The 13,364-nt window shown below is 43.0% G+C and overlaps 3 protein-coding genes across 4 annotated transcripts; 2 read left to right on the forward strand and 1 right to left on the reverse strand.

Moving 5' to 3' along the window:
• Positions 1-502: 502 nt before the first annotated feature.
• Positions 503-9,048, forward strand: LOC131879853 (zinc finger protein 70-like). Of its 2 annotated transcripts, none has more exons than XM_059226302.1 (8): positions 503-777; positions 2,278-2,527; positions 2,599-2,805; positions 2,873-3,053; positions 3,136-3,261; positions 7,543-7,740; positions 7,814-8,199; positions 8,277-9,048. In XM_059226302.1, exons 1-8 carry the CDS (start codon positions 595-597, stop codon positions 8,933-8,935), a joined length of 2,190 nt encoding a protein of 729 aa, XP_059082285.1. In that variant the 5' UTR covers positions 503-594; the 3' UTR covers positions 8,936-9,048. The 2 variants fall into 2 exon arrangements, with proteins under 2 accessions (XP_059082285.1, XP_059082286.1); XM_059226303.1 differs by lacking the exon at positions 503-777 and adding an exon at positions 817-936.
• Positions 3,270-7,495, reverse strand: LOC131879858 (uncharacterized). Its single transcript, XM_059226309.1, has 4 exons — positions 6,417-7,495; positions 4,072-4,313; positions 3,716-4,006; positions 3,270-3,635 (listed from the first exon to the last, which is right to left on the reverse strand). Exons 1-4 carry the CDS (start codon positions 6,818-6,820, stop codon positions 3,424-3,426), a joined length of 1,149 nt encoding a protein of 382 aa, XP_059082292.1. The 5' UTR covers positions 6,821-7,495; the 3' UTR covers positions 3,270-3,423.
• A 1,731-nt stretch (positions 9,049-10,779) lies between the features above and the next one.
• Positions 10,780-13,288, forward strand: LOC131879856 (uncharacterized). Its single transcript, XM_059226308.1, has 7 exons — positions 10,780-11,002; positions 11,726-11,873; positions 11,957-12,071; positions 12,142-12,472; positions 12,542-12,741; positions 12,828-12,984; positions 13,070-13,288. Exons 1-7 carry the CDS (start codon positions 10,991-10,993, stop codon positions 13,286-13,288), a joined length of 1,182 nt encoding a protein of 393 aa, XP_059082291.1. The 5' UTR covers positions 10,780-10,990.
• Positions 13,289-13,364: the final 76 nt, after the last annotated feature.

Genomic DNA, 13,364 nt, shown 5'->3' on the forward strand with positions numbered 1-13,364 from the left:
GGTTAATTGGGACCGTAATCGAAATGCAATCTTAAGACTAAATGAGGTTATCGCGTCTGTCACTTATGAAAAAGATGTCGACGCTCAACTGACACACTACTCCACTTTCAAGTGCAGCCGTGTTAAAAAATCCCGGCTTTTCGATTGGGAGTCATCAATTTGAGATGATTGACATTTTGCGGAGATATTTTTGAAGGGTGATATTTGTGCTTCAAATTTCATCCCATTTACTCGCTACAACATATGGGCTTTGTCATGAAAAGAACGTGGCCAGGCTTAAAGCTCCAAAAATATCACTTGTCTCCCCGTCACTGACGTAGAACGCGTAGAACCTCCTCGTCAACTCTATCAATCCCCAAATCAGAGGTTCCGTGAGATTCTCCAGTCAGCCGGACAACCAGCAAACCCCATCGCGGATTTGGCAACCCTCCCGGTCCTGCAGGGCCCGATCTCGCCTCCGAGGTGCCTGCCCGGCCTCTCACAAGCTTTTCCTGGTGCATTGAGGCGGTGCCATTCTCGCCACTAGATGTCGCGCCGACTTCAAATCTACAGAGTGTACTACTTCGAGTGATTGGTTGTGGTGGGCTTATCGCTATGGCCAGCCCCGCTCCGGGTGACCCAAATCGGGATACCTCTACCACCCCGCACAATGACCCGCCCCACGACCCCGTATGTCGTCTTTGCGGGGGTAACAGTGCCAATGGCGTGGATATCTTCAGTGACGAGGGCCAGAATTGTTTACTGGCCGAGAAATGCAAAAGCTGTCTGCCCCTCCTGGTGAGTAGCAGTGTTTACAAGCGGCCCATCGGCCAAAATGGCGACTTTTCAGGTTGATGCAACGCCCTGTTTGTTGTTCAAAGTTTCCTCAGAGCCGAAATCGCTCTTGCAACGCCAAGAATCGATTTCGGGGGCAGAGACTGAAGAATGAGCCAATTAGTATGAATACAATGTTAGGGGTTGGCATTGATAAGGCTTAAGATTTGAAATGTTTCACGTTTGAGGTTGGTTTGCTTTAGAGGGTTGGCCAATTACATTTCATGTATATAGGTAAAAGTACTCGTACTCAAATGTAATTTAACCGTTATCTGGTAGCATGGTTGGCAGAACGAAAGTAACAAAATGATGGAAACTCGTGAGCTAAGATGTCGTTTCATGGAGGGAGAAATTATTGCGGCTAGTTATAACTAACCCCATGGGACCGTTGTGCTCGTCCCACAACTTGTAGATATGCCAAGTCAAGAAGGGCAAAATGGATGGAAACCTTGGAATTGGTGTTTACTTGTGGAATTTTATTATTATGGATGGCAAATAAGCTACAGATGTTTTCCTGAAGAGATTGATTAGATAAGAATTTAAGTAACACCAATGCCAAATTAATGACACCTCAGTCGTCGAAGAGGACTATTTTCCATTTGGCCAATCAGAAATAAGTCGGACCCCCACGAATCCTGTGATATTCCAACTGTTTGCCGGACTCGCCAAATCCGGATTTAAGTCCTTGGCTGGACTCAAGCAAGCCCGCGCAAAAAAAACTAACTTGATTTCCCAAAACTAAATTAGACTAACGCAATCTCCTATCAAGGCCTCGCATCTTCCATGACCAACTCATGATGGACCCATTTTTGAAAACATTTCCAATGAAAATTTATTATTCCAAGTCCGCACTCGAGTCAATTCCTAAATGTCTTGAATTCAGCCCAATTTCGAAATTCGGATGAAAGACTCCAGATTCTTCAGAACATTAGTTAAGAGCCTAGAGTCAGTGCTCTCCTTGGATGTAACAATCGGGTTCGCTAATTTAGTGAAGTTCGTCAATTGGTTGCTCAGGATGGCGGTTTAAATCCATTCCGTTGCGACAGTATATTAATAAAGCCTTGTACTTAAAAGATTACAAATACAGAATCAGTGCCCATTACCTCAAAATGGGATTTTTGACCTCGAGATCTCTTACCATGTTTATTAGACTCTTTGAGGAAATTTGTCTTTATTTTTGGAACTAACTACTAATACATTACTGACTCATGTGAAAGAGTACGAGGTAAAACATATACACATATAATGCAAATGGCAACTATGGAACATGAATAACCTAAGAAGCATTGCCCCACATTCCAATGTGCCTTCGGTCAATACCTTCTGTACCTGTCCTGAAATAATAAACACACCCTTAACTAACAATTGCTTGCCCTTTGGTACTGTCCTTGAAAAATGTCTCTCACCATATCTACTTGAAAGATATACACTTTATCTCTATCCTAAAGTTCAACTTGTCCACAGATCACTCCGAACGATGAGCTCTCCAAAATCATTTGCGTCTCTTGCGTGGACGAGTTGGAGCGAGTGCGAAAGTTTTTTGACCAATGTTTCGAGGCCAATCGGAGTCAGATTATTGCCCACCGACAATTCCAGCCGTCGCCTCTGGATCTGGAGACCCATCTCAATCAATATGTCCGTTCTTTCAATCCACCCTTGGTGCCTCAGATCAAGATGGAACCCAGTGCTCTCTGTGATATCGAATGGGGTCGTGGTATGTATACTTAGTTGGAAAACGTCCATCCAGCATTCATGATGCGCATGACCTGTTGATTGATTTGATAGACTCCGGTGACGAAAACGACGAGAATTACGCACCCGAATCTCAACCCTGTGAGGATGTTAAACCCGCCATGGAGGTTTTGGAGGCAGTCCAGGATATTCTGGATGAAACTCAAGGCCTCTCTATCGTCAAGAAACGCAAGCGAAGGAAGGTTGGCATCAAACATTGCATGGAGGAAAATCTCAATCGGCCCATGTGGCCATGTCGAGGTATAAATTTGGTCGATTAAGGCTTCATGGTGCCAGCTTAAGTTGAACACAAAAATATGCCTTGCAGACGAAACTCCCAGCGACGAAGAACTAGGTGATAAAGCAACCAAGAAAAAGGTGATTCGGAAAAAGAAATTGGAACCCTTGGCTCTATCCACTTGTTCTAAATGCCAGACATCATTCCTGGATCATCAGGCCAATTTGGAACATTGGAAAGAGAATCATAAAGAAGCCCAAATCCAATACAAGTGAGTCCTATTCCCCGTTCAATGGGAATGATATGGTCTCGATTCTTTTCCCTCAACCGCTTCATCCTCCTTTCTGTCATAGTTGTCAAGAAGATAAATGCGAGTTCAACTCTGCAGAATGTGAGGAAATCATTGCCCACCAAATTGAGCTACATCCAACTTCAACCAAAGGGAAACGTATTCCGAAAAAAGAGGGCAAATTGGAAGAGTAAGTGATTTGCAACTGAGTCTTTTTTTTTTACTCTGTCCAAAGCCTTTATAGAAACCAATAAGCCACATTCACCGCTATTGCTGGCGAAAGAAATTTGACACAGAGGACACATTCAAGTAGCACAACGAGAATAACATCAAGTACAGGGTTGATTAGAGTCTAGGCATGATCGCTCTCATTACGAACGGGCTCATTTTCTTCAATGGAGTCTTGATTGACCAATAGTCGTTTGACGAGTAATGTGGCACACTTATGGTTGCCCATATCTGAGAAAATCCCCGTTGTTCCATCGGCGGCTATGTACTCATCATAAAAGAACTCAGCTGTCATGGTGAAGCCCAATCGCTCGGATGCCTTCCGAGAATAGATCCCTGGAATGATGATTTAGATTGAACATGTTCCAATCTGGAAGCTAGCAATATCACACTGAACTTTGGGCAAATGGACCCACCTGTAGCCTCGGTTTTAGCTGCCGTGTAACCAAGATCTCGAGCCAAATTGATGGATTTCCGGATGAGATCCGTGGCTAAGCCACTTTTCCGATTCAGTTTGTCGGTTGTAACCATCTTGATATCGAAGACGACATCGGTGCCCAACTCTTGGAAGATGTGAGCTCCTCTTTGGTTAACCTCGTGCAAAACTGTGATGATATGGCGGAACTTGTCGTTTCGAATGTTCTTAAGTTTATCGACGAGAGGGATGTCCAATGAAGATTTATGAACCAAGCCATTAATTGACACTCCTGAAGAGATCAAATCCGAATTGCTTTTAAATTCGACTCCTGAAGACCAAGTCTGAATTTCTCACCCAACAATTTGTTGGTGAACGAGTCCACCGCCATCAGAGAAAGGTTCTCCTTGAGTCCATTTAGTGTGTACTCATCAATAGCTGGCACACGATGATCTCCGCTGTAGATGTTGAGCGCCCTACTCATGGGTTCATCAGGATGGAAATTGGCGTAGAGAAGCTCAAGGACCTCGGGATAGCGAGATTGGTCCACGATACGGAACGTAATATCATTGAGGTCAGTTGGCCCTGCCACTGACAACCTAAGGGCAATGAATGGAGGTTGAATGAATGGGATGAGATGAAGGGTATGTTTGACCAAGAGAGATAATCCGAGTTAATTAAACACTGAGGAAAAACTCGCCCAAAGGCAGAGTGAGAGTTGGTTCGCTTCATTTTACGAAAGCAACTCTCTGGTTTTCTCGTGTTTCGAAAGGGGTGGTATTCATTTATCTTTATCGATCCATGTAATGCTATGCAATGATGAGCAGATTAGTGTGTTATTTTTATCCATAGGTTCAATAACTTCCACTTAGGTTGTCGCAAGGAATGCGAAGTGTGGAACAATTCATACAATAGTTTTTTGAACAAAAAGAAAAAAAAGTTGCTGTTGTTTGTTGAAAACTAGACATCTTTGATTCAAAGTGATTGGTAAACATAAAGGTAGAAGTTAAATGACTCTCGGAATTTTTTAAAGATGACTTATCACTAGACTCCGACAAAAAATGTTGTTCGTATGTCGAGCACAAATCTGAGAGGGTTGCACTAACCGGGTTTTTTTTCAATGCCTCGGTTCAGCTCTTTCGCACATCCGAACCGTCAAATTCCTGCAATTTCTGCTCGACGTGAAAACAACATTTTTGTCGGAATCTACATCACTCAAGGATTTTAACTTGGGCAAAAAACTCTAACCGTTCGAATAATATTTTTGGCATGCAATACTTCATGTTTATACCTAATTTTAGGTAGAACTAGAGACACAATCTTTGGGCGAATGCGATGAAAGATTTGACCCTAAATTGATCAAAATTATAAACTAGACGAAAAAGGCCCACAAATCTTGAAAATTAAATGAAATCGCATTTTAAGAGTTTTATAATCCAAAATGAGACCAAAAGTGTATTTTTTTGATCAAAACTGACAAATATAACATTTTAAAACCACTAATGGTATTTTGGGCTAAAATGGGTAAAACCGTTCTATTTACTCTTTTCAAATGGGATGGCTATTTGGACATGGAGCTTAAATTTGAGGAGAAATGTAAGGAGGACATTCAGGAGAGTATGCAAATGCTAAAACTACAATTTAGGCAAAGGTTAAAGACATGACGCTAAAATATTAGACAGTAAAGGTCAAGCTCTTTGAAAAACAAATTGCCTGCTATTACAAAAATTCAAAACCGTTTATTAGGATGCCGGTATATGCTTTGTTGCTTCACGATTGTTTATTACTCAAAGATCAAAAGCAGACTAATGAGCCCATTGAGTTTTTTTTATTTGACGTTTGAGAAAACCTGCAAAAAAGGTTATCATGAAACGACGACTTTCGAGGACTTAACTTTTCCCCACGAATACATAAACAAGAAAATAGACGAAACAGAATGATAAGGTCACCCGCCGGCAGTTCTTGTCCCTTAGAACCATGTTAAATTTTAGAATTATTACTTAATCACTCAAATTCAGTTTAGATCGTTCAATATCGTCCAGTAGTTTTACTTAATTAGTTATTTAGTACACACTCCTGTTTCAAGCTTCTTTATTTGTACACTCATTTTCAAAGGAAAAGTTTCAGGTTTAAATTTGTATGCTTATTCAGCTAAGAAATTGCCCGCTCTTTTTCGCCGTTCATGCTTTGTTTACATTGAGGGTTAAAATCGAGCAAACCGAATTCCTTTATTGTTTGAAGATAACCTTTGAAATTTACGATTTCACGTCGAATTTACAGAAATGATAGCGTATTAGAATCGTTTTACTTTTTGAACGCTTTGAGGCTCATGCTGCCAGTTTTAGAGGAATGAAATACCTTTTAACACAAGAAAAGCGATTGTTCGAAAGAGAAATAATATGGTGACATTTGTTGAACTCTGTAACCGAAATTGTTCCGTCTATTCGAGTGATGAGTCTGCCTTAATTTTCTTTCTTTGTGTCTACGGTGGAATGGATGGTGAAATGGTGTGGACTCCACTCAAATCTAATACTACCAATTCAAAAAAATCTTCAATTTTCCACACTCAAGAAGGATAATACTCTTCGATTTAAAGACGATTTGGACTACTAGTATTTGCTATTCCAATGCCCAATGGCGAGCTTTTGGGAGCTTGACATTGTCCCGAAAAGTATTCACTAACATACGTTTACTGTACTTACGTTCTCGAAGCTGTCACTCCCATGACTTGCAAATGATGGGCAAATGTTCGCTTGGGACAGTATTGGTAGTGTTGTGTTTGGATCTGACTCGATCTTAGTAATGGCAAGTGAAAAGGGTTCCTGACCACCCGAAGTCTTCGCAGGCATTCCTTTGTTATCAACAAGTGAGTTATTGCGAGGGTCGTTGCGAGGTGAGGTGATGAAGAAAATGGTCTTGTGCCTTTCCAGCCTCTCAGAAAGTCCTTTGATCTGAGAGACACGTCGGACCAGAGTAGTCTTGGCGCTCGAGATGTTGGTCCTTCCACTCCTGTAAAAGAACTCTCCATTTTCTGTCTTGCCCTCTTCCTCTCGTTCTGTAGAAAGGCTGAGCAGCGCTTCGTGTTTAACTGAAGGTCGTTCATCATGCCGCCTTTAAGTGGTCCATAAAAATAGATCTTAATGAAGAGTTAGATCATTCTTCAAATTGTCAAAGCTTATTGGCTCGTCTGAAATAAGTTCAGAGCGTTTCAACGGTGATCACTGGTAATGTTAACGCGGCAATGTTGCGCCGATAATTGGTTGTCTAGCTGTGGATCTCAACAATTGTAATGTGGGGGGATCGTTCTGGAACTGTTTATGAGCTTCTTATCTTCGGAGACGAAGAGATTATTGTGCGTTCGACCACCCATCCAAGAAAGGGTGAAGACTAGGGCTAGAGGTAAATAGAGGTCCTCTTGATGTCAATACTGGAAGCCCTCATATGGGGAATTCCCCCTCCAAATCTAGACCAATTGAGCATGAGAACGAATGAAGAACCAATTTGTAACCGAACATCCCACGCCTGCAGAAGTGGGCTCGCTCATCATTATGTATGTTTTCTGTATGAAAATGAATGCGCCACAGTTTGGTAGTGTATTGATGTTCTTGTGACTCTAATGGCGAATCAGAGGCCCTAACAAATTGCTATGTAGGTAAACTTCATTGCTATACATGTTACATTTTTGAGCAAAGCCCCTGTGGTAATAGGTGCCCTTTTAGGGAAACGAGTCCTCTCAAAATAGGGTAGCACTTCTATATAGGCCCTTTTATGCAAAAAGCAACTTTATGCAAAATGCAAAATGCTTCAGGTTTTGTCTTTCTATTTTAGTTGCAAGGTCTGTGGCAAGTCATATCCAACAACTTACTTGTATTCTCGTCATATGCTGTCTCACTCCGATCAAAAGAATTTCAAATGTCATGTCTGCGAGAAGGATTTCAAAAGCACCCAGGACCTCAAGATTCACATCAAGGTTCATGGTACTTTTGAAGAGAAGTACACCCATTGCTGCGAGCTTTGTGGCAAACGGTAAGTGAGCATGAAGCAGCAACCCGATCGATGGTTTCGCTTTATGCTCATCGAAATGTATTTTTCACTCTAGATTCACGCAACGGTCAAATCTGGACTCGCACTTGCGCGTCCATAGCGGTTACAAGCCGTACAATTGTGATTTCTGTGAAAAGACCTTCTCCCAGAAAGGCAATATGGAGGAACATCGACGGACTCATACCGGCGAGAAACCATTTGTGTGCGAGTTGTGTGGGTCTCCATTTGCCCGCAGATCTGAGCTTCAGCTTCACTTGAGGTGTGTCCACACCGGCGATCGCCCATATCAATGTGCATTTTGTCCTAAGAACTTCCAGAGACGCGATTTATTGCGGAAGCATGAGCGAATTCATACAGACACAAGACCTTACCAATGCCAATATTGTCAGAAGGCCTTCACCCAACGCGACAAAATGGTGGTTCATACCCGACTTCATACCGGTATGAATGAAAGTTCTTTTTGTCCTATGGCATTAACATTTATGAATTAACGGCATGTACAATCCTGCTTTTTTCAGGCGAACGGCCTTATGTATGTAACATTTGCAATAAAGGTTTTTGCGAATCGGGCAATTTGAAGAAGCATCTTCGAGTCCACGGCAAGCAAGCTCCAGCTGTGATGCATCAAAACAACAAGGGTAAACCTGCCCCCGGGAGTGTGAATGGACTTCTTAAATCTGATGGAGGCAATATGGCAATGTTGAGCAGGATGAGCAACACTGACAATCCCTCAGGGGTTCAGTCGGCCTCTGAAACCAATCCAACATTCATGGTTCCGAAAGAAGAATCCGGTTACACGATGGCGGGACATGTCCAGGACCGATCTTTCTCGCCCAGCTCCCAACACAGTGGGTCAGCTCGAGGCACGCCTCTACCTTCGGTTTCGTCTTGTTCAACTTCCACCGGACCGAATGCTCCGGTAGTGCCCAAAATAGAAACGGGATTTGCGTTTCCCATGAATCTTCAAACGGGCTCGATGATGAAGATGGGTGATGATCAATCAGAGACGGGCAGCGAAAGAAGTGTTACCCCTAATAATCCGCCCCAACCCGCACATTTGAGCAATCCTCAGATTCCATATGCGGCCATGCACCCTCTCATGCAACAATTAAGTGAGATCCGTGAGAGTTGGTACGGGCAGCATTCCGGACAAAATAACCCGGGAAATGAGAACTGAATCCCGCACCAAAGACGACATATTATAATGCTGTTTGGATCCACTAATTTTGCCTACGAGTGTGTTTCAATTGGCAGAGCAAAAAATACAGTTACACCATTTGATGAATTCAATTGTCTTGCGCAAGGTATTCGGCATAATTTCGTCAGTTTTTGCGCTCTGTTGTGTTCATTTGCTTGGAGGATGTTCCTTTTCAATGTCAGACAATGAAGCGGAACAAATTATTACAAAACGATGTCAAAGCAGGTGTCGAAATCGCATCGCCCTTTCTATCTTATCCCCTCAGAGTTTCGCTTTTGCTCGTAGCATCTGTAGGGTTATCGTACCCGATTGGATGAAAAAATTGGTTGAGATCCTTATTGAGTACTATAATGAGAACATTCATTCCGTGCACGAATGACAAGCGAGCACGCGAATTTCGCCATCTCCCCGTGCTCCACGAATGACCATGAGTACATGCAGTACACTGATGAGGTAGTCCAGGGGCAATGTTAATGGTTTCAGCGGCAAAAACGATGAAGGGACATGTCATTAAACAAGTGATAATGATCCATGGTTCTAGTTATTTTCTCATTTTCACCGCCTCACCCGCCCAACGGTACGGTACCGTACATTTAGTACAAATTCTACATATGCAATACTTGCATACTTGTAGAAGGGCCATAAACCGTCTCGAGAGCATAACGAGTTGGTGGTTGTGGTGGTGGTAGTGGCAGTGGTGCTGCTATCATTTAAAACCATCGGTAGATTTCTCCGTGGGCGAATTTCAAGAGCCATCATCCATCCGTTCGTTCGTTCATTCGTCCATTCAAAGCATGGTACTCCTCGTGCTGGAGAGGAGCAAGCCCGTTGAGGAGCCGAGTCAACCGCTGGAATGAAGTGAACCACCAAACCGAACCAACGACAGGACAGTAGCATGAATGAAGAAGCCAAGCGAGAGAGCAACAGACATGGTCGTACCTACGTGCAGTAATCGTGGTTCTGACTCCTATCGCGGTATCGTCTACCAGAAGATCAAAATGAGAGGAATAACTTCGAAAGAAATAGCGTCCTGGTACAGAATATTATGGTGAAGTACTTGAGTGTCTGATGTATCGGCAAGAAGTTTTTCTTCAAGGGCAATTGCTGCTTTAGATTAGAGAAAATGAGGCGAACAAATAATGAAAATTGGATGTGCTCGGCCAATGGCAGGATTGGTTTCTAATATTAGGCCTGACGGTCAAAAAGTGGATGAGCATTGTAAGACTAGGATGAAAATTCTTGTGACCTGCCCTAAACGAATAAAGTGACTTGTCCAGTGTGTTATTGGGGCGATTCATAATGCATAAGATTTTGAGTGGTTTTGCGCCCGAGGCACCTTCAACACGTAAGAAATTGATATGAAACAGTCGACCCAATTTGTCTGGCATTTGCAGGAGGCAAATTAAAATGCGCACCCTGATGTGCAGAAATTGAACATTGGAGGCCAATATGATGCAATCATATATTTCGCTCTTTTCAGCCTGAGTACTATACATATCTTTCAGAGATATCTACAGATTTTAGTACAAGTCAGCCATTCTTAACATAGAGTAAATGTAGGCAGGCTACTTACACTAAATTTGTGAGCTTTTAAAACAGACAATATCGTCTTTGTTCCTTATCCTTGAAATGTCCTTGGTAGGGAGCACAATCGGTTATGGTTGTCAAATTTACGATTTGTTTAAAACGTCTTCCCAATCTTCCCTAAAATTGCAACAAAACAAAATTTCAATGGCTGGAAATCGATTCGGGCTTATTGCCCCAAACCACGGGTACAAGTGCGATCAAAGCCAAAATAGTAGAACAAGACACAAGGAGCAAGCTAGGAGCGGTGGCGCAAGTCAGTTGTGCCCGAGTTTTCTCCCAAGTCACGAGGCACGATCTTCCAAGTACTTGTACAAAATCCCACACCAAGATTTGACTCCATAAAATGTCGACGGTTGTTTATGCTATTCCTCGAACGTGCATCAAAAACTGAAAGTCAACTCAGACATTGTTCTCCATCAAGCTTTAGTCAGTACCAATAGCCCCAACATGTTGTTTCAGGTAAGGATTAAAAGTTCTTGCCACGATCGTGTCGAATTGTGTCGAGTAATCTTGCGCTAATATGACGAGTGAATGTGTCGTTTAGAAGGAAGTAAGTCGCTCCATTCTTTCGATGTGTGTGTACTATTATTCAGATAGAGCCTTCCAGGCGGAACTTTCGCTTTTTCTCCCAAAATTGTTTGCCTATCATGGCGAGTGGGTTTGGAAACTCGTGTCTCTTCCTGAGGAGGCTCTGCTCTGAAAGGGATTTGTTTACCGGTCACAGTTCATTTTTTCCCATGCTCGTTGAGTCAATTTGTTCGGGTTCACTCTATAGGTACCTGGTTTGTTGCCTCGTACTTTTCTAAGTGGGTGGTAGGAAATAATAAAAGACGTATTGTTTACGGCAAAGGGCGTCAGTTCTCCAACCAGTTTCCCATTGACATGGTTTGGCATTGGTTTCCGCACTTTCCTCCTCAATTGTTCTCATATTGGCTTGTGGTGGCTGTCTATCTGCATGCGATCTCTATGCAATGATGCTATTATCACAAATCCTGGCCTATTGTCCATCATGCTCCAATTGGAACACTCCCTTCACATTTTGTGCACTACCACGTTTTCATGATGACAGATAAAACATGTTAATAGAAGAGATCATTATCTTGGAGAAAATTGAGCCAATTTACCAACCTAGTGACCTGTTTTCCCCTTGGCACTCCTCACCTTTTTTTGGTGGCGTTTCAGGTTGTGATTTTGACGCTGATATCGCTCGTCATCACGGAAGATGTCGCCCAATACCCACAAGGATATTATCCATTTGAAGAATCTCCAGCCAAGATCCCGCCCAAAGTCAGGAAACCGCCCTACTTGCAAACTCAGATCAATTGTCCTGGTAAGGGGGAACATGATATACTAATATCTAGATAAGTCCAATCGAGGGAATGGTCATTTGATATGTGCTTTTTTGTGTTGAAGGTGTGGGAGACCCCCTTCAAGAACAGACTCTCGACAATCTATGTGGAGACCTGAACAAGGGCTTTCTGCCACTCAATCCAATCGGACAAACTGTGGAGGGCGTGTCCTATCCATTGTGAGTTCAAATGTTGTCATTTTCACTTTCTTTCCCGCTTCAATTTCGAGATCCGTTTCGCTTCCTTTAGTGATCTCTTCAAGAGCAAGACGCTCGAATACTTTAGCAAGACCTTGCCCATTCTCAAAGCGGATGACACGTTACCAAAGGTGGCCAAATATGAGGACAACCATATTGCTTACAATCCGACCATATTCAATTCGCAACCGGGATCTCGCATTAGCTTCTATCATCATCGCACCCGACGAGAGGCTGAAGATCTCGAGGCCGTTGAGTCTGCAGCCTCCTTCGAAAGCACTGATCACGCGGAGACTCCTCGACAGTCTCGAGGATGGTGTGACGACAGCTACGGTGTTTTCTGCATGCTCTTCAATGCCTTCAAAGGCAAAAACAATGACAAAGTGAAGACTACCCGCCCAATCAGTTCTTGAACGAGGACAAGCAATCCTATAACTTGAATGTCTTTCCAGGCCACTAATCGCATTGGCGATGAGGACATACCGTCTTTGTCTCAAATCAACTCTTTGGAATCTCCAATGACGCCGTGTCCAAGTGCTGTGGAATATGTGACGCCCGTGTTTGCCAAGAACTATCAAGGAGTGTGGAGATACGTGGTTCAAATTCCATACGAGGGATACTTTACTCAAACGGTGGAAGTCGTCAAATGCTTGTGAGTGGTGGTGATGAGGGTTTCAAGAATAGCCGGTAGGTGAGGTTGACATGGTACCTTCATGATTGGCGAGCAATTATTTTTAGGAGCACGAAATGCGAATACTTGGACGGATCGTGTCTAGCCTCGCCCAGATGGGTGAGTTTGTTGGTGGCCGAGGTGTATTATCCCGACACATCTTTCCCCAATCCGACCAATCCTCACTCCAGTCGGAATCCCGTTCAAGGTGGAAACCCACCACAGGTAAAGAGTTCAGAAAGGACCTTGATAGCGTAGAATGCAAATATGATGAAATTACCTCTCATTGACTTGGGCATGATTATTTCAGGGCTTCAATAACGGACATTTCTCCAAGAAGCAAGGCTATCAGGCCAAAACGACCACGTCACCCGATAAATGCGATGGCCAAGATGAGATGGGATGTTACCAAGTAAGGTTATATTATGATTGGTTCCTCATCCCGGGATCTTGCAAATGTTGGAAAAACGACTTCTTTGAACAATATGCTAAAGGGGCGCAAGGACAGCCACAAAGTCGGAGGAAATGAACCGTGATAGAAACAGAACCACCACCACCATCATCATCATCTTCGCCACCACCATAAATATCAAACTGACATATTT

This window comes from Tigriopus californicus, chromosome 4 (genome assembly GCF_007210705.1).
Source record: "Tigriopus californicus strain San Diego chromosome 4, Tcal_SD_v2.1, whole genome shotgun sequence".
NCBI lineage: Eukaryota > Metazoa > Arthropoda > Copepoda > Harpacticoida > Harpacticidae > Tigriopus > Tigriopus californicus.

Bases quoted from the DNA above. Each gene is read 5' to 3' on its own strand.
- LOC131879856 (XM_059226308.1), top strand. The intron at 12,473-12,541 runs GTGAAGACTACC...ATGTCTTTCCAG, and splicing joins AAGGCAAAAACAATGACAAA to GCCACTAATCGCATTGGCGA. The intron at 12,742-12,827 runs GTGAGTGGTGGT...AATTATTTTTAG, and splicing joins GTGGAAGTCGTCAAATGCTT to GAGCACGAAATGCGAATACT.
- LOC131879858 (XM_059226309.1), bottom strand. From the start codon at position 6,820: ATGATGAACGACCTTCAGTTAAACACGAAGCGCTGCTCAGCCTTTCTA. The intron at 4,007-4,071 runs GTGAGAAATTCA...TGATCTCTTCAG, and splicing joins GTTCACCAACAAATTGTTGG to GAGTGTCAATTAATGGCTTG. The intron at 3,636-3,715 runs GTGGGTCCATTT...TCATCATTCCAG, and splicing joins AGCTAAAACCGAGGCTACAG to GGATCTATTCTCGGAAGGCA.
- LOC131879853 (XM_059226302.1), top strand. From the start codon at position 595: ATGGCCAGCCCCGCTCCGGGTGACCCAAATCGGGATACCTCTACCACC. The intron at 3,262-7,542 runs GTAAGTGATTTG...TTTCTATTTTAG, and splicing joins AAAGAGGGCAAATTGGAAGA to TTGCAAGGTCTGTGGCAAGT. The intron at 7,741-7,813 runs GTAAGTGAGCAT...TTTTCACTCTAG, and splicing joins TGCGAGCTTTGTGGCAAACG to ATTCACGCAACGGTCAAATC.